Source organism: Aquarana catesbeiana, linkage group LG01 (genome assembly GCF_042186555.1).
Source record: "Aquarana catesbeiana isolate 2022-GZ linkage group LG01, ASM4218655v1, whole genome shotgun sequence".
Lineage (NCBI taxonomy): Eukaryota > Metazoa > Chordata > Amphibia > Anura > Ranidae > Aquarana > Aquarana catesbeiana.
Genome location: NC_133324.1, coordinates 653,052,598 through 653,079,030, shown reverse-complemented (window position 1 = coordinate 653,079,030; position 26,433 = coordinate 653,052,598). Strand labels below are relative to the sequence as shown.

Genomic DNA, 26,433 nt, shown 5'->3' with positions numbered 1-26,433 from the left:
CTCATATTATATGGTTTTGGTAAATCTAAAGGAAAGTTGTACAATAAAATTGTATAGTGTGTAGCCAGCTTTAGTGTATGGCTCGCTTTAGTTTCTATGACAGCACAGACACTTAATGCAGAACTGTAGTGCATACAAGTCAGGGGATGGGGATGATTGCAATCACAAGGTGACACATTTAACCCGTTGCCGCCCGCCCACTGTCATATGACGTGATGGACTTTGAGCGGGGATATCTGAATGATGCCTGTAGCTACAGACATCATTCAGATATTGTCCTTTTCAGCCGGCGATTCCCTAGACCATAAGAATGATCATAGCGGCTGTTCCGCCACGTGATCATTCTTATGGGAGGCGAGAGGGGGACATCCCCCCCCCCCCTGGCCGCCCTCCGGTGCTTCTACCGACTCACCGCTACGATCGGTGAGTCGGAGACAGGATCTGCCAGCCCTGGATGTCGATCATAGAGATATCTCTATGATCGTCGGTGGCCAGGCGCGATGTTATGACATCACGCCCAGCCTCTGCATTCAAAAAAACGGCGCCGCCTCGGCTGGGAAGCCGTGATCGGTTTATTTTTTTTTTTTATGGTTTCAGGCTTCCCAGCCTAGTGGTGAGATGTGGGGTCTTATTGACCCCATAGCTTACTGTAAAGAGGACCTGTCTTGTCATCCTATTACAAGGGATGTTTACATTGCTTGTAATAGAAATAAAAGTGATCAAATTTTTTTTTTTTTTCAAAAAAGTTGCAAACTAAAAAAAAAAAAAAGTAAAATTAACAATAAAAAAAAAAAATTTTTAAAGCGCCCCTGTCCCCGTGTGCTTGCACGCAGAAGCGAACGCATGCGTAAGTCCCGTTCACATATGAAAACAGTGTTCAAACCATACATGTGAGGTATCGACGTGAATGTTGGAGTGAGAGCAATAATTTTGTCCCTAGACTTCCTCTAACTCAAAACATGTAACCAGTAAAAAAATTTCAAGCATCGCCTATGGGGATTTTTAAGTACCGAACTTTGGCGCCATTCCATGAGGATGTGCAATTTTGCAGCGTGACATGTTAGTTATCTATTTACTCAGCGTAACTTCATCTTTCACAATATGCAAAAACATTGGGCTAACTTTAGTTTTTGTTTTTTTTTAAAGCACAAAACAGTTTTTTCCCAAAAAACGCGTTAGAAAAATTGCTGCGCAAATACCGTGCGAGATAAAAAGTTGCAACAACCGCCATTGTATTCTCTAGGGTCTTTGCTAAAAAAAAACATATAATGTTTGGGGGTTCTATGTAATTTTCTAGCAAAAAAAGGTGATTTTTGCATGTAGGAGAGAAATGTCAGAATTGGCCTGGGTGGCAAGTGGTTAAGAACCCAGCGCTGCATCATAAAATTGATAAAAAGTAAAACTTGCTGACTTGTCATGGTCTGACATGCTACCTGACACTGTAACTAAGTAAATTGTTGAAGTTTTGTCTTCTAATGGAGGCCACTTTTTAATCTGAACAAATATTTACTTACTGGCCATTAAACAGAACTTTCTCTGGCCAATTGGACATTGTGCACAGTACAATATGTGTGCTATATCAGTATGTCTGAAGCAGTGATCTCCAAACTGCGGCCCAGGGGCAGGAAGCCACCCTTTTCTCTGGGGCACTATTTTATTTACCGACGCCAATGAAGGGGCACAATTCCTGGGACATTTTCTACTCCCAATGGCCACAGTCCGGCCCCCCTAAAGTCTGAAGGGACAGTATACTGGTCCTTTTTGTTTAGAAAGTTTGGAGACCCCTGGTCTAAAGAGATGTATTTTATTCTGATAAATGTAATTGGAGTCCCACCATCACTGATAACTGTGCGTACAATTCTGCTAGTAATTGACTATAAATGTACCTTTTTGTTCTTGCTTACCAATGTATTCTTATTTTAGTATTTGAGATCATACTTGCATATCTGGAGAAGAAAGATTGGAAGGAAGCATTCTTCAGTGTTTTACCTCAGCGTAAAGGGGCAGTGCCTATTGATGAAACTGGTGAGGCCCCAAAAGAGGTTTCCATTACTCAAGATGAAGGGGATCACTTATCAGACAGTGATTCTGATTATGAAGATGATGTGGAACAGATAGAGCTTGGTAGAGAAGAGCAGAACAATGACGAGTGACATCCTATGGATGCTGTCTTATGTGTATATATATTTTTCTTCAATTTAAGAAGAATTTGTTTTCAGTTTCCCATCGAGCATTATTGGTTAATTTCTATATTTTAAGTAAAATAACAGACTCTTGTTTGTATCACTGATTTTAAGTTCTTATTGAAAGAATTCATACTGAAAATATATTTCAAAACATTCTTTTATTTTTAAAGACTCCTTTATGGGCATTTAATAAAACAAAAAGGTGGCAGACATTTTGTACCTGGCTTCTTAGACTACATTAGTTGTGAAATGTTGTAATATAAACCATGCCTTGAAAAAGTATTCATACCCTTTGAAATTTTCAACATTTTGTCGTGTTACAACCAAAAACGTAAATGTTATTTATTGGAATTTTATGTGATAGGCCAACACAAAGTGGCACACAATTGTGAAGTGTAAGGAAAATGATAAATGGTTTTTCAAATTTTTTACAAATATCTGAAAAGCGTGGCGTGCATTTGTATTCAGCCCCACCTGAGTCACTACTTTGTAGAACCGCCTTTCTTTGCAATTACCGCTGCAAATCTTTTTGGGGATGTCTCTACCAGCTTTGTACATGTAGAGAGTGACATTTTTGCCCATTCTTCTTTGCAAAGTAGCTCAAGTTCTATCAGATTGGATGGAGAGCGTCTGAACAGCAGTTTTTAAGTCTTGCTACAGATTCTCACTTGGATATAGGTCTGGACTTTAACTGGCTCATTCTAACACATGAATATGCTTTGATCTAAACCATTCCATTGTAGCTCTGGCTGTATGTTTAGGGTCGTTGTCCTGCTGGATGGTGAACCTCCGCCCCAGTCTCAAGTCTTTTGCAGGTTTTTCTTCTATGATTGCCCTGTATCGGGCTTCATCTATCGTCCCACCAAATCTGACCAGCTTCCCTGTCCCCGCTGAAGAAAAGCATCCCCACAACATGATGCTGCCACCACCATGGTTCGGGTTGATGTGCAGTGTTAGTTTTCTGCCACACATAGCCTTTTGTTTCTAAGCCAAAATGTTCAATTTTGGTCTCATCTGACCAGAGCACCTTCTTCCACATGTTTTCTGTGTCCCCCACATGGCTTCTCGCAAACTGCAAATGGGACTTCTTATGGCTTTCTTTCAACAGTGGCTTTCTTCTTGCCACTCTTCCATAAAGGCCAGATTTGTGGAGTGCACGACTAAGGCCTCATGTACACTGCTGTTGGTAAACGAACGTTTAGGAGCAGTTGGGCATTTTTTTACAACTACTCCTGAAATCTTCTCTGTTATCTTATCAGTACATGTACATGGGTTAGTTTATAGTCCTTTCTAAGCAGTTGCGTTTAGAGGCTTTTTTGGAACTCACAAAAAATGCGTTCAGAAGCTGTGTTTAGACGCATTTCAAACACCAAACGTGGGCTACCCGCGTTTGGCCGAGTTTTCGTCTAGTAGCGTTTTTTTTAAAGGGAAACATTTTATTTATTTCTATTGAGCCTGGGAAATGCTAAAAACACACTAAATGCTCTCCTGAAGATTCTTATTCGTCTTTGACAAAAAATATATATATATATATATATATATATATATATATATATATATATATATATATATATATATATATATATATATATATATATATATATATATATGAGATGGATGAATAGTTGTCCTGTGGACAGATTCTCCCACCTGAGCTGTAGATCTCTGCAGCTTCTCCAGAGTTACCATGGGCCTCTTGGCTGCTTCTCTGCTTAATGCTCTCCTTGCCCAGCCTGTCAGTTTAGGTGGACAGCCATGTCTTGGTAAGTTTGCAGTTGTAATAGTAACAAAGCATATATACAAAGCAAGGTATCTGTGCTACTGTGCAATAATAACGATCCTATAACAATTTGTTTGGTTTAGCAAATACAGAAATATTAAATATTCTTGTACAAAATTTAATGCTCATCAGAAGTTAATCAATTAATCAAAACGTTAAAAAAAAAGTGTATGTATGTGTGTGTATATATATATATATATATATATATGTATATATATATGTATGTGTGTGTGTGTGTGTGTGTGTGTGTGTGTGTATGTATGTGTGTGTGTGTGTGTATATATATATATATATGTATATGTGTGTGTATATATATATGTATATATATATATAATATATATATATATATATTGTTAAAGACGAATAAAAATCTTCAGGAGAGCATTCAACAAGTGAAGAACCCCCCCCCCCCCCCCCGCCCCGGGGACACTTTTCATAATTGCAAAACAACCAGTGTATTTAACAGGAACAGGGTAGTAATACAGGTATAATTAAAAAAATATCTAAAATTAATGAGAAAACAGCATTATTTAACCATTGTTGATGAAACAATTACGTTCCAAGCGACCTTCAATCCAAAGGGGACGTAACAGTTTAAGTCAAAAATCCAGCAGATCTCCATACGCAAGATCTTCCTCTTCACAAAACTCCTTCGCCAATTAGGCATGAACCTATCGATAGCAACAAAAGTGGTACCCACTAGATTTCTATTATGAAATTCAAGATAGTGCCTGGAAACGCTATGCTTAGGAAACTTATTTTTTATGTTGGCCACATGTTTTTTAATCCGAACATTCATTGCTCTTATAGTGTGGCCTACATATTGCAGGCCATACAGACAGATTAACATGTAGGCAACATTTTGGGATGTACAGGTAATGAAAGTTTTGATATCATACACTCTAGATGTTGCATTGGATTTAAAGTGACAATTTCTTTTATCCCAGACTATGTTTAAATGGCATATGGCATACTTTCGGCACGGAAAGAAACCCTTTAATGTTTGAAAAAAGGAGACCCTGTTGGGTGCAACATGAAGCTTCGAGGGCGGAATACCTCTAAAAACTTGTGGGCAGTCGGGAAGGACCGGACCCAACACCCTATCATTTTTCAAAACTGCCCAGTGTTTGGACATTATCTTTTTGGTATCATGGTATTGTTGGGAATATGTAGTAACCATTGAAAAGTTATGATCTTTCTCTTTGGACTTCGATTTTGACGTGCCACCCAAAATGGCAGCTCTATCCATATTTCCCACTTCTATAAGAATTTGGGAACTGATTTTAGCCATGTGGGATGATGACAACTCCCCTGCCCAATATAGCCATTTTGATCTGTAGTTGATGAATAACAGCAACTATGGGGTTTAGCTGAAGAGGCAGCCAGCTACCTGTACAAGATGAGAGCCCATCACTGTTAATCTATGTCCTTTTTAATAATTTGCAATACAACATTTACATCTACTTCACAATAATAGCCCATGATTTAGAGGTTGTTTCTCCTACTTTTTAGGAACTGTAAACAACGAAAATTTTACAGGAAACTTGTCCTGGGGGAAATAAGAAGACTGAGACAGCTGGCCTCATTCTGAAAATGCAGGTTGTCTGGCTGTCGTGCTAATTGAATGGTTTAAAATGGTTCTAAAGCCAAAATATTTTTAACCTTAAAGTGATATTAAAGCTTCATATTTTTTTTTTTTTACATTAAAATAATAAACATGTTATACTTGCCTGCTCTGTGCAGTGGTTTTGGACAGAGCAGCCCCGATCCTCCTTCTCGGGTCCCCCCCCGGTGCTCCTGGCCTCTCCCTCCTGCTGTGTTTCCCCACAGCAGCTTGGTATAGGGAAACCCAGGCAGATTTGCTTCTGAGCCTATTCACACACACACACACACACACACACACACACACACACACACACACACACACACACACACACAGCTGCAACTTGGCCCCACCCCCTCTCTTCTCATTGGCTCACTGGCTGTGATTGACAGCGGCAGAAGCCGAGGCTCTTGTGCACAGTGCTGGTGGAAGATCGGGCTCAGGTAAGTATTTGGGGGGGTTTTACCTTCATGCATAGAATGCATGAAATACACGCAAAATAAAAAAAAAGCAGGTGCGCTGATCAACAGTTTGATATAGCCCTCCAGCATGCATGAATGTAAAAAACCTTAAGCCTTTACAACCACTTTAAAACATTCCCTGCATTGAGGTAAAAAACATTTTTCAGCTTGCTGTCCAAGCTGCTTGCTATAAGGGGCACTTGGAAAAGAGGAGGAGCCAATAACGCTGGCGGGGGACCCCAGAAGAGGAGAATCAGGGCCGCTCTCTGCAGTACCATTGCACAGAGCAGGTGAGTATAACATGTTTATTATTTTACCCAATTAAGGACCAGCCCAGTTGTACTGCGGCAGGTTGGCTCTCCTGGGCGAATCGCCGTGATTTTATGTTGGCTTCTTTAAGACCACTAGGGGGCGCCGGTGCCAAAGAGCGCGGCCGATATGTTCGCCGGCCACCCGCAATCGCTCCTGGGAGAGAAAGAACAGGGATCTGTCAATGACAGACCGATCCCCGTTCTTTCAGGGGAGTATAGACAGATCTGCTGTTCCTAGTGATTAGGAACAGCGATCTGTCTCCTCCAGTCAATACACTGCCCCCCACATTTAGAAACACCTCCCTAGGAAACACTTAACCCCTTGGTTGCCCCCTAGTGTTAACCCCTTCCCCGCCAGTGACATTTATACAGTAATAGGTGGCTATTTTTAGCACTGATTGCTGTGTAAATGTCAATGGTGTCATAAGTGTCCGATCTGTCTGCCCCCAAATCCTTCCGGTCCTTAAGTGGTTAATTAGAAAATTCCTTTAGTAACAATTTAAATAATTTTCACATTACAGCTCATGACCTCTTTCTGAATACTCTTGCTGTATGCTTCTTCCAGTTCAGTGGCTCATAAAATACTGAACCTAGAGAAGTTAGGGCAATTGAAAGAGAGCAGATCCTGTATTACACCCAGGATGGATTTTTTTTCTCAAATCTCCTCCCCACCCTCACCTGTTTAGTGTATTCTGTCTAAGGGTAGTAGCTGACCCCTTGGCTAGGCTGTCTCATTTCTGAGTAATCTAGGTTAAATCCCCCTTTTTGCTTCCTATCATTTGTTTGGAAGACCCTTAAGAAGGGAATTCCGGGATAATTGGAAAAGTAACATGGCATAAGGTATCTGGATAGCAGATTTCTTCTGGCTACAGCTTTTAAAAAAAAGTGCCTTTTATGCACCTATTCTATCTTCCTTGCATCTCCTTAAATAGGTTCATTGCAAAGGTTGCCTGTTTTGCTGATAACCAGTAAGACATGGGTATTTCAGCCTCAAAGCTGAGGCCGTGGTGACATTTCTTTTCTGTAGCATCTTCTTCTGGCCACTGGAATAGAAATAAACTTTGTATTTGGATAATTGAGCCATCTGTTTTTTTCATCCCTTTAGCTCCCTCTAGTGGTGACATTAGGCAGCTGCTGTGGAAAGCAAAACGTACGGCTGCCAGGAATGAAGAAAGTGATGTTTTTTGTTCTCCAGGCTTATCTTTCCTTTTAGAGTTATCATATGCTGCTAGGCTGAATTGGAAGTGATGAAACAAGTGAAACCAGGATATGACTGAGCTCTCATTAGGGAAAAAATACTCAACATAATGCCAGTGAGGCAGGTCGATATAGGCCATCCCTGCCTTCTACATTGCACTTTTGCTGTCCCTGGATGACTTTATTGTGGGAAAAGTTAGAGCAGCAGCACACTTTTCACTGTTATATATTTTCAAACTCAGGCAGGACACTGATTGGTATGGGGTCATTTATTTAAAGTGGTTATAAACCCTTACCTATACTCGGTAAAGTGACTGGGCTCAGGTGATACACAGACGAAACAAATCCTTCTACATGAGTTGTACCTGTATATCTGCAGTATTCTCTTCTCTACATCCATTTAAAGTGCTGAATTTAAAAGCGGGACTTAGACATGAAGTTACACTCTGCAGAGCTCAGTGAGGAGAGCTCTGAGAGCTGATTGAATGATAGAGAGACACACATCCACCTCCACCCAGAAACAGAGCTGGAGGCTGTCAATCTGATAGAGACCCCCCCCCTCACCTTTTTTCTCTTGGTGTCAGGAAAACTTGTCAGAAGTGATTCATGTAGATAGCAGAGGAACAAAGAAGCAGACAGAAATGACACTTAGTGCTCTTGATTGAGACAAGTACACGATATAGAGGGATATGCTTTGTTCATATTTCATGTCTGAGGTTTACAACTGCTCTAAGCTTTTTGTCATTTGTCGCAGGAAGCTAGAGGAATTCCAAAGAAATCTAAATGCTAATTGCCTGCATGTTATTCAAGCCATACAATTATTAATACACAGTTAGCCAGGACACCATCATTCTTGTACAGTCTGCTCCAAAGTCTTCAGAACCTGACTATGGAATGAAAGAAAAAGATGGACCTGTATGCTATGAGAAAAAGCAGCCTGCTCCTTGCATTTGATCATTTAACCCAAAGCAGTGGCGCTGGTGGGTTCTTCTTTTGAGGGCGGCGGCAAACAAATAACACCCCCCCTGGCGGCACGGCAATGAAACAGAACATATATACAGTTTATAGAAGATACAATTTCCTCAATACAACACTGTGATTTGCTGATGCTGAGCCCTGTTGATGGATCTGACGTGTATATTTAAATGAAATGCTGGCTGCGGCAGCTCCAGTGTCCGCTCCTCCAGCTTCCTCCGCCATGTGTCTCCTCTTCTGCCAAAGCGCTAGGCATCCAATAGGATCGCCTGATGCTTTGGCCAGGTGGGAAACAGATCTCACAGACATGTCTCTTGACTGGCGGGGAGGAACTTTAGTGTGATAATAGCGAAAATTCATCTGCTTATCGTCACACAACTGGGTGAGCTCAGAGAGCAATGCTCTGCACTCCGAGCCGACCCTTTTTTGAAGCCTATTAGATCCTCTAGCTCTAATCAGGTGCTTAAAAACACCCCGTCGCATTGGAATCCATGGTTTGGCGCCATAGATCAGGGGGCCGGGCCCATGAATAGGGGAGACGGCGCCCGTGTGCCTTCTGACGGGCCACCACTGACCCAAAGGAATATTCTGGAACAATCAAAATAAAAGTGCATATACTGAATTGATTTCTACTGGTGTGCCTTCTCTGCATTAAACCTTCAAAAAGATCATTCTGAACAGGGAAACATTTATTGTTTGTTCCCTTTTTGCGCAGTAGAGTTTGGTTGTTGCTCTGTTCAGGCTGGTAATAAAGCCACCATGCCATGGTACTTGGGGCAATAGCTAACAGTACACTATTGTACTATGAAATTACACTAAAGTTATTCAGATTTATTGAAGAAGAAAGGATATGGGCAATGAAGGACAGCAAAAAGCACCGCAACCCAATAGTATTAGATTTAAGGATAAATTGAACGGGACTTTAAAAGTGCCAATCGATCAAACAACTTGTATAAAAATATACATTTTATTTAATATTACTCTCTTTAAAATGACAAAGAATAGTCAAATGCATAGATTTCATACAAAATTGCAGCCACTTATGCTCAACATGTTTCGCCCAAAGGAGCTTCCTCAGGAATTAAAAAGTGCTGCATAAAGTTGATACTAAAAGAGAAACAAATACATGTAAATATTAACAAATATTAACATTCAATTAGATTACAGCAATACCATTACAGTAAATGCACATTTGAATTTCAACACATTATTATTACATATAATCAATGGATATCATTATATATCAAGCTGAGAGAGGGCCTTCCGGATGCTTTTAAAATCAAATCTTGAATCAGTTGAGTATGATAATTCCTCTAGAACCTGTGTCAGAAGGGCACGTTGCAACCATAGGGAGAGGGAAAATTTCTTTCTAAGATGATAGAAAAAAAAATATTTTTAATACATTTGAATTTGGTAATATCTCTACCTAGTAGTGGATGATTCAGGTTGACCATGGGTAAAAAAGATTACCTTGTTTTTATAAATATCAAGGTGTGACCAATTGATTCCTCATTTCCTTGAAACAAGTGATTAGTTTGCTGGCATTTAAAAAAGGGAAAAAACGGGCAGATGGTATTTCCTGAAAACCAGGAGAGGCCCATAAATGAAGTGTGAAACAGTGGAGAACTCTCCTGCTGTATAAGCTTGTTTGCTTGAAAAGAAACATCCACCAATAGACTCCTAAAGAAAGGGGAGAGAAGAAGAGAGAGGGTGTATATATATGGTATATTTGAGATGTGTCAAAAGAGGAATGTCACTAAGAGAGACAGGCCAAGAAACAGTCCAGCCAAAGTGGGAAGCAGAAGTAGTCATCCCTCCTGTAATGGAGCGACCATAAACTTGTCCAGTGTTGGTAAATGCTCCATCTCCAACAAGGGAAAATGGAGCAATCCCACATCGCATCCCAGAAATCAGATATCAAAAAGATCTACTTAGAATGAGTACTTACAGACGATGGAATCACTGCAGAGGAGTTTCCGTGCAATAACGAGGGAGAGGAGAGGTGCAAACCCTCTCTCTCACAGTTCCTCTGTCAGAAATAGTGGCTGAACGCCACAATTTGAACCTCTCCCCATCCCGGCGCTTCTGATGTCACCAGCGGGGCGCGGATGTATTAAAAGCGCTGGCGTGCATGCATGAATCCAGAATGGCAGGTGTGATGTCACACGCACGTGTGCTGAGACACACATCGCCATATTGGAAAGTCTAATGGCCATACATGACGTAGGGGAAGGTCAGGGAGAAATTCCGACCCGCCCCCTAACGTTGCAGGGCATATGACAAAGGGGAGTGATACAGAAAGCAGAAAAGTATGCAAATCGATCATCAGATGTCATTAAGAACCTCCCTAGCAACTGCAGGCAGCGCTAAAACGGCTCAAGCTTAACAAGAGCGATTGGTCTAACATCCTGTAAACAAGTGCCCGGGGCGTTCGTATAGATGCTGGACCCGAGACCCAAGACATAGAGATTTTGTATCAAATAGAAAGGTAGATTAGGCAGGTATACGTGATTTAATCAAAAACCTAGCACTGAAAAAGGAGATTTAGATACGAATTTCAGAAAATTTGGCCACCTGATGGAGAAAAAGGTGAGCCTATGGTGGGATATTGCTACCCACGAACAGTACATTAATGACAAAATGGTGCCCAGGAGATTAAGATGGGAGGTTCCCATCTGTGATGGTCTAGTGGATCAAGAAGGAGTAAATGAATGGTACAAATTTTTTAATGACAAAAGGAATGGATCTAGTTCACTTTGCCCTAAAAAGGAAACAGAGAAAATTACAGATAATTAACCAACATATCACATAGTGCAAAAGCACATTGGAACCATTTAAAGATACAGCTCCATTTACAACATTAGCTAAGCAACTAAATAAAGTTTTAGAACAGAAAGATATAGAAATTAAGCAAAGGAAGAAAAGAAAGTACCTCAGAGATACCAATGATTATCATTTGGAACAGGTTTTTAATTGGCAGGTTAACCTTAAACAAGGTAAAACTGAATCCATTGCTTCATCCCCTGAGAGGGAGGTAAAAATAATCACTCCAAGAAGAGAATCTAACTACAGAACACCAGAAAGAAGACCGCGAACACCTGATGGTCTGAAATATGAAAGACAACCTGAAATAGAACAAAGTAGAACATATAGGGATGATGATGGCCCCAGAACTCCTAAACCTTGGTGGAAAAATAGAACAAAAAATAAGTCCCCCAGAAGACCTTATTGGAAAAATAATGGCAATAAAAGAAACAACAGACCATATCAGTCACCACGTAATTACTTAAAACCTTATCAATCACCGAATAATCGCATGAATGCTCCACAATATTATCGGGAAGACAATAGAAGGAATAATGGCTATGTGGACCAAGCACGCTATTATCAACAACCAAGAGATTACCAAACTAATAACTATAGGACTGAACCAAGGGAGTACTACCAATATGCACACAGAAATAAATCAAGAGATTATCACCAAAACCCTGAGAGAAATGAACAAAGAGAATACCAACAATATACGAATGGAGAAGAATATCGGGAATATCAATCCAACCGGAACAGGAATGAAGGAGGAGAAATTGAACAATCTAGGCATGAACCGACAAGAAGTCCCATTCAAACTAACAACAGGTATAAACCATTAAGGGAATATAATGATGAGGAGCAATCAAGGTCTTTTTTAGAAAATCGCTAGAACGAAGACCCCCACAAACAAGAACACCACAACAGGGAAAAAAGCCCAAACAGAAAAGGGGATGCAGAGCAGGACGGAAAGTCCAAAAGAAAAAGAGAGTATTAGGAGAAGGCATATATAACTTCAGTGGAACAGAACTAACGAGAGCTGAACTTGTGACATTAGACAAAGGCTTAAAATATGCCCCTACAAGAAATCTTGATAAATTTCAAATGTATATTGACATACAAAAGTACACCAGGAAACTGAACATTAAAAAATACATGCTATCTAAGCCTCCCAGTATACAGAATTTGGAAACAGAAGCATCAAGAGGCATTATTCACAGTAGCCTCAGAAACAGAACATTGTTTAATCCACCGGTACTGAACAATGAGCATATTCAAGTCTTCAATAGAATGGTAATACAAGATCTTGAACAATTAAAATACAAGAAAATATCTGAACCCAACAATATACAAGTAGGTATCAAACGGTTAGAACAAAATAAAGTAATTGTAGTGAGACCTGCGGACAAAGGGGGAGCAATTGTGGTACTATCTAAAGAATATTACAATAATGAGTTACTAGGACAACTAAGCGATACTAATACTTATATTAAACTCAATGGCAACCCAACAAGAGAGTACAAACGGGAATTATCAGATTTAATCCGGAAAGGAGTAAGTAAAAATATTTTAAACAAAAAAGAGTCCAAATATTTATTGCCTGACACGTGTAGAGTACCCATCATCTACACCGTGCCGAAAATACACAAGAATTTAGAACAACCGCCGGGCAGACCTATCATAAATGGTATTCAATCTATCAATGCCAGGATAGGTGAATATGTCGATAAATTCTTACAGCCATTAGTATCTCAAACTAGAGCATTTCTGAGAGATACGAAACACTTGATACAAATACTGGATTCCCTTGACTTAAAACGAGATAAAAAATATATCATTGCAACTGCGGATGTAGCTTCGCTATATACAGTTATCGATCATAGTGATGCAATAGAAGCATCCAAATGGGCTATGGATAAATTCAGCCATCTCATACCCAAACAAAAAAGATTTATTTTAAGAAGCCTGGCGTTTGGAATACAGCACAATTACTTTTGGTATAAGGACAAGTACTACAGACAATTAACTGGGATTGGAATGGGAGCTAAGTATACTCCAAGTGTGGCCAATGTTTTTATGGCCAAGTGGGAGGATGAGGCAATCTTCTCAAATACCCCAGACAATATTGTGCTTTACAAAAGGTTCATTGATGACTGTATAGTAATATGGAAAGGTGACGAAGCTAGCTTAATACAGTTTTTTAACCAATTAAATATCAACCAAAAGAACATTAAGCTTGAATACGAAATAAGTGAAAAAATAGTACACTTCTTAGATTTAGAAATACAGCTAGTAAACAATTCCATTAGTACTAAAACCTATTTTAAAACAGTGGAAAGAAATAGCTACATACCAGTGAACAGTTGTCACCATGAACCATGGCTTATCAATATTCCCAAGGGGCAATTCATACGGCTGAGAAGAAATTGCTCAGACAATAATGAATATCTAAAACAGGCACAATTGATGGGACAAAAGTTTGAAGACAAAGGATATAGCAAGGAATTCATAGCAGAAAAAATCAAGGAGATTAATCAAACCCCAAGGGAGTTGCTGATCCAGGATAAAATCAAAGATAATATTGATAATAACGATATACCACTGATAATGAACTACAGCATTCAACATAAGAAAATGGAAAGAATCATCAGAAAACATTGGCCTCTTTTAAAATCAGATAAAACTCTCTGCAACATTCTACCGGATAAGCCTCGCTTCATTTATAGGCGAGTCCCCACATTAAGGGATCTAATTGCCAAAAACGTCCCGGAACCCCCCAAAAGATTGACGGAATTATCCTTTTTCCAGGGGAAAGGGTTCTTCCCCTGTAAAAGATGTTACGCTTGCATCAATACCCAACAAAATGGGCAAAAGTGTAATAAATTCACAGCAACAAGTACTGGCAATGAACATACTATTAAGGACTTTATATCGTGCAGGACGGAAGGAGTAGTATATGTTTTGCAATGCTCATGCTCACTACAATATATTGGTAGAACCAAGAGGCCTATGTGGAAATGCATAAGGGAACATATCCAGAACATCAAAAAATCTTTCCCTAAGCATAATGTCTCCAGACATTTTGCTATGCACCACAATAGTGACCCCAAACAGTTGAAATTTTGGGCGATTCAGAAATACAAGCCACATTGGAAAGGCTCAAATAAGATAAGGGAACTCAGTAAAAGTGAGTCTAAATGGATATTCCAGATGGGGACTCTTGCGCCAAATGGCTTAAACATAGAATTTGATCTTAATTGCTTCATATCAGATTTTTAATACTCCGTGATACTCTCAAGACATGCCTTAGTAATTTTTAAACATTTATTACATATATATTAATTTTTAAATTTAAATTTAAATTTTGTTGGTATTAATTGGTACGTAAATTTATTGTCTCTTTACACTTAATATCATAATAACGATAGTCTATATTTTAGTATTTATTTTAAATAAAATTAATTTTTATTATTTATTTTTTATAATATCATAGGGATCATATATTTGATTTTACTGTAAATGAGTGTATAGTATCAAATATTTGGGTTGTGCATCTAGTCAATTATGTATTTTAATTTACTTAGTATTTTAATTTAATTTTTCAATATAATTTTTTTTTTTTTTTAAACATTGTTGCAATGGCGAACTAGTGGCGCAACAATGTAACCTTAATCTTTTATTTTAATATTTTTTTATATTTTTTATATAATTTTCACTAGTGGATGTGAGTGTAATACTGGCCTATCCAATATATTGCTAGTAACTACACAATGTGGATCAATTGGTATTTTACTTGCGGAAGTACACATACATATTAGTGATTTTGCTATCTATCCCAGTATGTAATGACATGCGATCTGATGTGTTAACATTGAGTGTGTAGTAACACTATTTACCACTGGAGGGAGTTTCGTGACCGCACTAATTAGGTCCATTTTTATGTTCTTATTCTTTATCTGGAAGTGTTCTATATTTGTTTGCAAACCTGTATTTATAAATATATGTTCCCCTTTTAACAATTTGTAAAACAATTAAATAAGGCTTAAGCCAAAATATTTACATGTCATTAGTAGCAGAAAGCAGTATGATGATCCAATGAACACAGGGCTGTCTCCATGGTAACCACAATGCCATAGGACTTAAATACAGAGGCCGTGGCTTCCTGTGTTTATCCTTGAAAAAGTCACGTGTCAGTGATGCAACGCGTGGGAGGAGCTTAGGACGTTCAGTGCTGCAATACACCTGAAGGTTAACAGCAGCTGTTTCTCTATAGGAAACCTCGTCCACAGCGGCTGACTGCAATCTGCATATTTGAATGCTTCTAATAGACCGGAGTTTGTGAGTGTATCTCTTGTCCCTGTTTTGCTTGTGTACTATCTAGTAAGTTCACTGCACAATGATCTATTTTTTCTTTGCTTGCTTTGCATAAAACTTTTATCCTGAGAGCCGAATCACCAGCAGTATTATGGCTAAAGTGGGATGCAAGAAAAACTAAATATCCTGATACAAACGATCTAACCCAGTGAGTCAATCAATCTGGATTAAGGTAAGGAACTGTTTAATTATTTTTACTTTCCCCCACTATTTATCTCTGCCTGGACATTGTACTCAGAGTGTCATTATTATTTTATGTATATTCACCGTCACATCACCAATTTGAAGATTTATTTTGGCAATTTTAACACATATAATAGCACCATAATTATTTATCTATTTTATTCACATGTATGCATTTTTTATTCCTGGATTTAAGCTTAGTCGCAGCAGCATATTGTGCACTATTTATTTAAAGCGCATCAATTTTATACTTAGTATTAATCAAAATCCTGCCATCTTTTACATCCACATAAAGAAGCCCATCCTCTCAGCCCAATAAGTGCACCGAATACATATAAATGCAGTACAAAACTTTACATATTTCAAAAAGGTAATATAAGATGAGTAAATATTGGCCAATTATAAGGGGTGGATCAGGGGAATAAAGTATTGAAAGATTGTGATGACTAGGAAACTAAACCCTTTATAAAAAGGGCTTGTAACTAAAGGCATCATTTAATTGGACAGGTTGTGAATCCATTTTACTAGATAGGACTGATGCGACGGACTTTAACGGTACCAGTGAGGGACATCGAAACAAAATAATACTAAATAAGTTTATTACAAATTATTTAAAAATTATTTTTAAAGTAAAATCAATTCAATTATATGGTTCTAATCCATATGACCTCCAATCAATTTGATCAGTCATTATTACATTTTTAGATCTCTGTTAGTACAATGTCAAGAGGTCGATGCGTTTCACATCTTTGCTTCCTCAGGACTTTACATTCTAGACTTTAAAACAGAGATCCTGTTCAAAAGAAAGAACACAAACATTATTTGTATTTTGATTAGGTGGGAGTGCAACACATTCATTTGTGCACAGAATACATATTAATGCAGTACAAAACTTTACATATTTCAAAAAGGTGTATACATAACAACAAAACAATCAATTAGAATAACCCATCTTAATATAAGATGAGTAGATATTGGCCAATTATATAGGAGTGGATCAGGGGAATAAAGTATTGGAAGGTTGTGATGACTAGGAAACTAAGCCCTTTATAAAAAAGGCTTGTAACTAAAGCCATCATTTAATCCTGGGGGTTGAGAGCCAAGAGGTTGTGAATCCAGCGAGCTTCTCGCTGTAACAACAGCCTATCATTATCTCCTCTTTCATTGGTTGGTAGATATTCTAACGCAAAAAAATGCATTTTGGATAAATGGAATGTGTAGCATAAACCCATGTGTCTACTAATGGGTGTCTCCATCTTAGACTTGGAGACTAGAGAGACATTGATGCGGTGAAAGAAGGGTCTCTTCGTTTTCCCCACATAATATGCTCCACAGTGGCATATCATGATGTAGACCATTCCTATTGATTGACAGTTGACCAAAAACTTAGGTCTATAGATATGTCCATCAGGTAGTGTAATTTGTTGGGCTCCATAAATATATCTACAGAAATTACATTTATTACAGGGAAAGGTTCCTCTGAGTCTATTTTTATTTGTTTATAAAACACATAAATATAGTGCTCGCAAACACCATAAATGAAAATAAATTGACCAAAGAGGAAACAAAGTCCAAATACAATATGTAAGGTCATTGATGATGCCCTGTGGGAGGGCGAAACGTTGACGCTATTTCCGGTATCACTGACGTCACTTCCGGTCCCATGGAACGCATGCCAGGAACGCCGTTTTTACACCTACAACTCCATTTTAAGGCCTGTTTTTATCTTACTTGTTGTAAGTACCCACTCCCTCTTTCAAAAAAACCTGTGTTAATGGTACTTCACTATCAGTTCTCTTTTGTTTTTTACTTTTGGGCACCTGTAGTTGCTGAGAAACCCTTAAAGGAATTCTGGACCTGAAGACTCATCATTTTATCCGTCATCCCTGGATGTCTTTACCAAGCTTTTAATGACCCACCAGACTGAAAAGCTGGGGGGGGTTTGATCTGGTGAGTGGGGATACTTGAGGGGGTGGGTGTTGCACACCTGAATTTTTCTGAAGCACCTTATTTCCTTCACTTTGGATTGGAGCACCTGTAGTCACTTTACTTGGACTTGATTTTCACATATTGTATTTGGACTTTGTTTCCTCTTTGGTCAATCTATTTTCATTTATGGTGTTTGCGAGCGCTATATTTATATGTTTTGTGTTTCTCAAGTGATTAGCACTTTGTGTATAGCAGCTGCATTTTGTATTTTATAATTTCTCACCATTAGCGCGAGCATATATATTTAGTATAAATATTTTCTAGGGATGCACCGATGCCACTTTTTTGACACCGAGTACGAGTACCGATACTTGACATCATGTACTCGCCGATACCAATTACTGATACCTGATTTTGGTCATGTGACCATTTTTTTTTTTAAATAACGAAAAATTACACATTTTCGCCATAATATGAGGAATTGAAACGCAGTCAAAAGACATTATGAAAGAAAACATGTTTATTTGCTGGTCACAAAGCTGTTAAAGCGCAAATTGCACAGAACATGTTATATAAAAAATAAGGTCAATGTCATCAGTGACATGTACATCACGTCATCACATCAACCAACCCAAGTGCAATACAGTTAAATAATGTTAGGCCTGAGGAGGAGCAACTGAACAGTACCTCAAAACTAACATTATTTTGTAAACATTTTTTAAATAATAAAAAAAAGTGCCAGCTTCTAGTTCAACTTCTTATGAATCTCGTGAAAAAACATTTTTCACAGACCAAAATTTGGGTCATTCCAGGATGGCAAGGCCAAGGAGCCAAGGACTTAGATGCAGTAAGGCCACATGCACAATAAAGCTCAAAGTAGCTGCTCCTACAGGCGTTTGAGCTCCCTGTTTTTGAGCCTTTCGTTTGCCTGTAGTGTTAACTCAATGCCGCTCCATATTAGGCTATGTGTCCCCCATGCATTGCACGTTGAATCACCTATAGTATGCAATGTGCACACCATAGGTGATTCACTTTTTCACTTAAGGAAAAAGGTTGTGGCATGGAGTTAAAAAGGCATATTTTATTATTTTTTTTAAAGGCCAACATGGAGGGGAGTTAACAGGCAGAGGAAGCGCTAAAAAAAAAACGCTCAAATGCCAGGTGGAGCAGTTGCTTTGAGCTGCAGCGTGCAACTGTGCATGATAGCTTATAGTTGGACAGTAACAGGCGGTAGATTACTTTTCCAATTCAAACGCAAGTGGCAAGTTTTTTTTAAGAAACAGAAGAATCTCTGCATGTTCAGTGAGAAGTCGGTTTCTGGTGTCAGTCAGAATGTGTGACGCTGCACTGAACAATCTCTCACTTTCCACACTACAGCAAGGAGCTGAAAGATATTTTTGTGCCATTTGGGCTAGAGTGGGAAATCGCAGTTTACTGACTGCCCAATACTCAAGAGGTTTGTCCGAATGATGCACAGTGACCTCTCCAAGATATGCTTCTAGTTGTATGGTAGCAGCTGTGGGAGCACTGTTCTCAAATGTATATGAATAAGCACTTTCTTGAAAAACACTGTCCACAGTCACACCGGTACCTGGCTGTTGCTCAGTGCGAGGCCTTTTGGTAGCTGGTTTCTCAAGCGCCTAAGGTGTAGCTGCCTGTGCCTGTAGTAACTGTACAGAAGATATTTGTTGCATTTCCAGCACAAACATCTCTTTGGCCTGCCTGCCAGCATCTGCATTTGAGAAGAACCAATTTTTTAAAAACTTCCAGACAGCTGACATTTTGCTGGCAGTGGCATCCGTTTGCATTGCACTTAAAGCCAGAAATAAGTAAGTCTCTCCACCTTAAGGGAGAAAATGGGGAAAAAATTTTGAGCCCAAATGTTTTGTTTTCTGATTTTTTCACACATGATGACACCTACTATTTTTTAGAATAATGAAGCTGCTCTCACCTGTGCTTGTTTGTTCCTGCTGCATCCAGCATCTTGTTATGGCCAAGTAAACCAACGAGGATTATGACATCCATCTGTCGGGTACAACGGTCGGAATCTCTACAATACAAAAAGCAGAGGATGGTCTCAGAAAGGCACATGCAGGAAAATGTTAGGCAAGAGACAGTGATGATTTATGTAACAGCAGCAGTCATTTGCCGCCATGATGGACATGTTAGGCAACAGAGACAATGTGGGACACTAAGTTATGTAACACACACAAACACAGGCCGGCCGCCATGCTGGACGGTGGACATTATGTTAGGCAAGAGAGAGAGACAATGTGGGACAAACTAAGTGTAACACAGGCCGGCCGCCATGTTAGGCAAGAGAGAGAGAGAGAGAGACAATGTGGGACAAAACTAAGTTAAGTATAACACAGGCCGTCCGCCATGTTAGGCAAGAGAGAGAGCGATAATGTGGGACAAAACTAACTTAAGTATAACACAGGCCGGCCGCCATGTTAGGCAAGAGAGAGAGACAGACAATGTGGGACAAAACTAACTTAAGTATAACACAGGCCGGCCCCCATGTTAGGCAAATGATGATGTAAGCTAGTAGTACTGTACATCAATCACATAAGAAGTAAAGCAGGACACATAAGAAGAAAGCAAGCAACAGTTAGAAATAGAGAAGAGCACTCACCGACCGCCATGAGGGGACATGATGTAAGGAGGACGCTCGCCATGTGGGGCAGCCATGTAGACGGTGCAGCAGCAGCAAAACACATGTCATGAGGGAAACAGCACTCACCGCCGTGTGGAGAGGCCGCGACCTTATCCGATTCCCGAGCTCCATCCAAGCTGATGTCACTTCCGGTATCGGTTTCTGGTATCAGTGCATTTTCACGAGTAGCAATACCCCCAAAAATGCCATGTATCGGCACCGATACCAATACCGGTATCGGTGCATCCCTAATATTTTCATATTTTTATTTGTTATTTTAGATTGGGGATGGCTGTGGACCAGATCGTCTTTCAATGATCTCGACCCTCTAAAGGTTATTTCAGGGTGGGTTTCAAGGTGTTTAGATACAGCATCATCTGCTAGCAATAGGTACCAATATTTCTGCATTATTTCACAAACTTGTTTGTGTTGTCCTGAAAAACGGGTAATCAATCTCAACCCCACCTCAGATTTTTTTAGATTTTTTACCATGACTCAATTGCACCCTATCTTGGTTTTTGGCTCGATAGTAAGCCTTTTCGAGCATTGCTTGCTATAGCCTCTTTCATGGAGGGGCAGCTGTAGCGTCTTAACCTCTTCTTCAAAGTCAGTGTCCCTACTGCAATTCCTCCTTATCCTCAAGTATTGACTACAGGGAATGCTCATCTCCAAGGGAGTAGGATGAGAACTATATGCATGCAGGATAGAGTATCCTGCAGAGGATTTGTGGAATAATGTGGAGCCGAGGCTGCCATCAGGATTAACAAAGATTTTGACATCCAGAAAATTCAGTGTTTGTTGGTGAAAATCTAAGGTGAATTTCAGATTGAAATTATTGTATTTCAAGGTTTCAAAAAAGATGAGCAAATCATCTTGTGTCCCCATCCAGGCTAGGAAAATGTTGTTGATAAAACGACAGCAAACTAGCACCTTGCTGAGGAATTGCTGCATAACTTCCCTGTAAAAAAGGTTGCACTCCCACCCCCCCCCCAGATACAGGTTGGCGTAGGGTTCACTTTGTCCCTATCACCACCCCTTGCACCTGGAGGTAGCGGGAGCGTCCAAAAAGAAAGATGTTGTTTGTCAGTATAAAACAAAGCAGGTCAAGAATAGACTTATTGTAGGGTCCAGTTGTGCGATCCCATTCAGGGATGAAGCCCTCCACAACCCCAACCCCCAACTCATGGGGAATGGAGTTGTAGAGGGCCTCCACGTCAATCGCCACCAACCACGCCCCCTCAGGGATATGTATCCTATTTAGGGTTCTCAAGAGATCCCTAGTATCCTGGATATAAGAAGTCAGTGCCCCCACATGGGGGCAAAGATAATTATCTACCATTTGGCTGGCTGCCTCAGTAAGGCTCCATTTCCCGAGACTATTGGTTGCCCTGGGGGGGTGGGTTCGATCCTTATGAATTTTGGGCAATGTGTGGGTGTTTTTGGGGATAGAGTGTTTAGAAATTCCCAATTTTTTATTCTATTTATCAGGTTATTGTGATATGAAAAACCTTTCTGCATCAGTTTTCTAAAGTGTGTATCAATATTGTGAGGTAAGAAAAAAGTCCGGACAGCCGCACACCAGGAGAATATAATCCAACGAAATTTCTTTATTGTAAAATCAGGAACAAATCATGTACAAAGCACCATGGATAGAATGTACAGATAATCAGCTAATGCGTTTCACGCTCTGCGGAGCTACGAGTAAGCGCTCCGCAGAGCGTGAAACGCGTTAGCTGATTATCTGTACATTCTATCCATGGTGCTTTGTACATGATTTGTTCCTGATTTTACAATAAAGAAATTTCGTTGGATTATATTCTCCTGGTGTGCGGCTGTCTGGACTTTTTTCTTCCCTCACAACATGGATTAGCATTAGCCAGCACCTGGGGCTTTTCAATTCTGGAGAGCAACATTCAGTTTATACCTGGTTTGGATACAACCTGGTGCGGGGAAAACGCTTGTGCTGTGTATCAATATTCTTGACAAAACCCTCGGATACTTTTTTGTACCAATCACGATTATTGAGGAGGTCCATGACCATGGTTTCATATTGAACACGGTCCATTACCACTAGATTATCTCCTTTATCTGAGGACTTGATAATTAACTCGGGATTGTCTTGCAACGAGCGGACTGCTTCCTGTTGGCCAGGTGTTAGATTGGAATGGGAAATGCCCTTCTATTTGGTTTGTTGAATTTAATTCGTTACCTGTTGTGTAAAGGCCCAAATATTTGAGTTGGCTTGGAGGGCCGGAAATGCCCGGGATTTGGGTTAATATTCTTTGGCAAAACAAGAAATAAATGAAACATCCATGGGAGCAGCGTCAACCGACTGAGACCGAGAATCCACCGGGTTTGGGGGCTCAATCTCGTCAGTGTCACCCTCCTCCCTTAGTTCCATCAAATCATCAAGAGCCTTCATATCGTTGATTGTAATACATTGAGGAAAAGGTTTCCCCTTGGGGTTTCAGAATACAAATATTCCCCAAAATTAACAAATTAGAACCCGATTTCAGATCCAGCTGGGAAGATAACCTGCAGGCTTGTTCCATCAAAATGATGGACCTGCTCTGCCAGAAATACTCCCTGGAACTGGATTTACTGGATAGGGAAATAGAAAAACTTTATCAGGCCAATGAAAATCTAGTATCTGATCCCCTTTTCAATTCTTGAGAAATAACTTTAAAAAGTAATCTAGAGATGTTTGTTGCTGAAATTGTGAAAACTAAAGAAAATAAATTTATACATGACAAATTAGCCTATGACAACAACACAGCTTCCTGATGGCGCAACTGACGTTGCGAAACGCGTAGAGGCTGCTGGGAAATCTAATACGTCGTTACACTATTTCCAGCTGGGGGAGAACGAGGCGTGGAACGCCCACTGGGTGGAAACGAGGCTTGCACCGCACTCCGGCCGGGAAAACACATGAGATTCCAATACCCATAAAACAACCGCTGGAAAAGCTTGGTGCCGGCTTACGGGCACCCCAAAAATGTGAGTGCACAGACTCCCTTTGTCTTTTATATCTCTTATAACCTTAATATTAGATAAAAACATCCATTACATATTGCCCAATGATCGCTGTTTATTTCTTATGAGGATGGATATGGTGTGCCTATGGTAATTGGGGCCAGCAAGGAGAACGGTCAAAGTGGAGTGGTTATCCCTTCTAATGAACCAAAGGCGCATACTTAGCAGCATCTGGTGAGTGGTTAATACAGATGGTGGTGGAATTGTCACTTTTATTGGTGGAAATGTCACAAGGAGAAACAGAAGATAAAGATTGAAATTTGTACAAGGTTTTATGATAACTTTGGTGTTTGGCACGTTGTACTTATAGATTGTAGATTTGATATAGCATTGAAGTATAGAAATTTTGGGCACATATAAGTAAATTTGAATTAGTGGTGTATTCAATTTAAAATAGTAAGGCGGTGCAGACGGCAATATATATTTATATATTTTTTTTGTTGTTTGCATCACTTATATTGTGTTTTTTGATTGGAGTATTTAATTTTATAATAACAAGGTGGCGCAGGCAATATTATATATTTTTGGTATGACAACAACACAGCCTATAACTGGACACATGGCAGAAATAAGAGATGTAACAATAAAGTCTCTAGATAAAATGAATCACCAAATGATCCTAATAACGCTGATACTTCATCATTCTCATCTATGTCTTTTTTGCAGGCTCGTGAATGCATGCACACAGGTAAGACACAGGGCTAGCATAAACGCAAGCAGGATATTGAAAATGCACAATTTTTTGCACCAAAGCGCATTCCCACTAGGGGTCGGCGACTAGCACAGGGTAAATCCTTTACTTCACAGATTATGGGTTCCTCGTAGCAATCAGGAGGAACCCCATCACCGGCACCGAATCAGGTAAGCCACCCAAAAGGGAATTCTCACCAGGCAGATATACGTCCGGCACCAATTTTTTCTCAACAGGACTAGACCCAAAGAAAGTATTCAATGGGGAACAAATTACTCACAAGACACCCATGTCCAAAACAAATTTGAAGTAATCAATTTATCGTCCTATCCTTTATCTGTTGAACAAATTCAGGTGCTGGGTCTGGGTCTAACTTTCTGTCCCACCCAAAAATAGACCAATGTGAACTCATCAAGGATTTAAACCTATTCTCACGTAAATTAATGTTTAAAGTTTTCTGTGATAAAAAACAAACGCAAGCTCCACCACAACCCTTAGACAATACCTTGTTAGATGAATTTACAATCAACGATATGAAGGCTCCTGATGATCTGATGGAACTATGGGAGGAGGGTCACACTGACGAGATTGAGCCCCCAAACCCAGGGTATTCTTGGTCTCAGCCGGTTGACGCTCCTCCCGTGGATGTTCCATTTATTTATTTTTTTGCCAAATATAAACCCAAATCCCGGGTATTTCCGGACCTCCAAGCCAACCCCAATATTTGGGCCTTTACACAACAGGTCACGAATGAAATTCAACAAACCAAATGGAAGAGAATTTCCAATTCCAATCTAAAACCTGGCCAACAGGTAGCAGTTCCCTCTTTGCAAGACAATCCCAAGTTAATTATCAAGCCCTCAGATAAAGGAGGCGATCTAGTGGTAATGGTCCATGTTCAATATTAAACCATGGTCATGGACCTCCTCAATAATCGTGATTGGTACAAAAAAGTATCCAAGGGTTTTGTGAAGAATATTGATACATGCTTTAGAAAACTGGTTCTGTATATCACAATAACCTGATAAATAAACAAAATGGGAATTTCTAAACACTCAATCCCCAAAAACACCCACGCTTTATCGGTTCCCCAAAGTTCATAAAAATCTAAACCATCCCCCAGGGCGAAGAAAATAGTCTCGGGAAATGGGTGCCTTACTGAGGCAGCCAGCCATATGGTAGATGATTATCTTCGCCCCCATGTGGGGGCACTGGCTTCTTATATACAGGAAACTATGGATCTCCTGAGAACCCTAGATGGGATGCATATCCCTGATCGGGCATGGTTGGAGGCGTTTGACGTGGAGGCCCTCTACAACTCCATTCCCCACGAGCTGGGGGTTGGGGTTGTGGAGCGCTTCATCTCTAAACGGGATTGTACAACTGGACCCTACAATAAGTTTATTCTTGACCTGCTTTGTTTTATACTGACAAACATCTTTCTTTTGGACACTCCCACCACCTCCAGGTGCAGGGGGTGGCAATGGGGACCAAGTGTGCCCTATCCTACCTGGGGGGGTGGGACGCAACCTTTTTTACAGGGAAGATATGCAGCAATTCTTCAGCAAGGTGCTAGTCTGGCGTTGTTTTATCAATGTAATTTTCCTAGTCTGGATGGGGACACAAGATGATTTGCTCATCTTTTTTGAAACCTTGAAATACAATAATTTCAATCTGAAATTCACCTTAGATTGTCACCAACAAACCCTGAATGTTCTGGATGTCAAAATCTTTGTTAATCCTGATGGCAGTCTCGGCTCCACATTATTCCGCAATTCCTCTGCAGGAAACTCTATCCTGCATACGGATAGTTCTCATCCTACTCCCTTAGTGAATAGCATTCCCTATAGTCAGTACTTGAGGAAAATCTACATCCTGAGACAATCTAAAATAACAAATAAAAATAGACTCAGAGGAACTTTTCCCTGTAATAAATGTAATTTTTGTAGATGCATTTATGGAGCCGAACAAATTACTCTACGTGATGGACACATCTTTTTACGTTAGAATATCTACCAACCAATGAAAGAGGAGGAGATAATGATAGGCTGTTGTTACAGCGAAAAGCTCGGCTGAATGTAATGAATAGGATAAGAGGAGAGATGCTTGTTGTATAGTGATATCAACCGGGTATAGAGATGCTTTTTACAAGATAGACGGTAAGTATGCATGCAAATGGCACCAGTGGTTCTTACCGTACTATCTTGGACTGTTTGCAGATCTCTAATAATATCCTCAAGGGAGGT

General features: G+C 39.8%; 1 protein-coding gene across 3 annotated transcripts in view; it reads left to right on the top strand.

Annotated features, from left to right (window-relative positions):
- TRMT10A (tRNA methyltransferase 10A) overlaps positions 1-2,623 on the top strand; it is a 29,073-nt gene extending 26,450 nt beyond the window's left edge. For all 3 annotated transcript variants that reach the window (XM_073601463.1, XM_073601446.1, XM_073601454.1), the window contains one exon: positions 1,924-2,623. In XM_073601463.1, coding sequence (XP_073457564.1) covers positions 1,924-2,153 — 230 coding nt within the window. In that variant the 3' untranslated portion in view covers positions 2,154-2,623. The remainder of the gene's footprint in view (positions 1-1,923) is intronic.
- Positions 2,624-26,433: the final 23,810 nt, after the last annotated feature.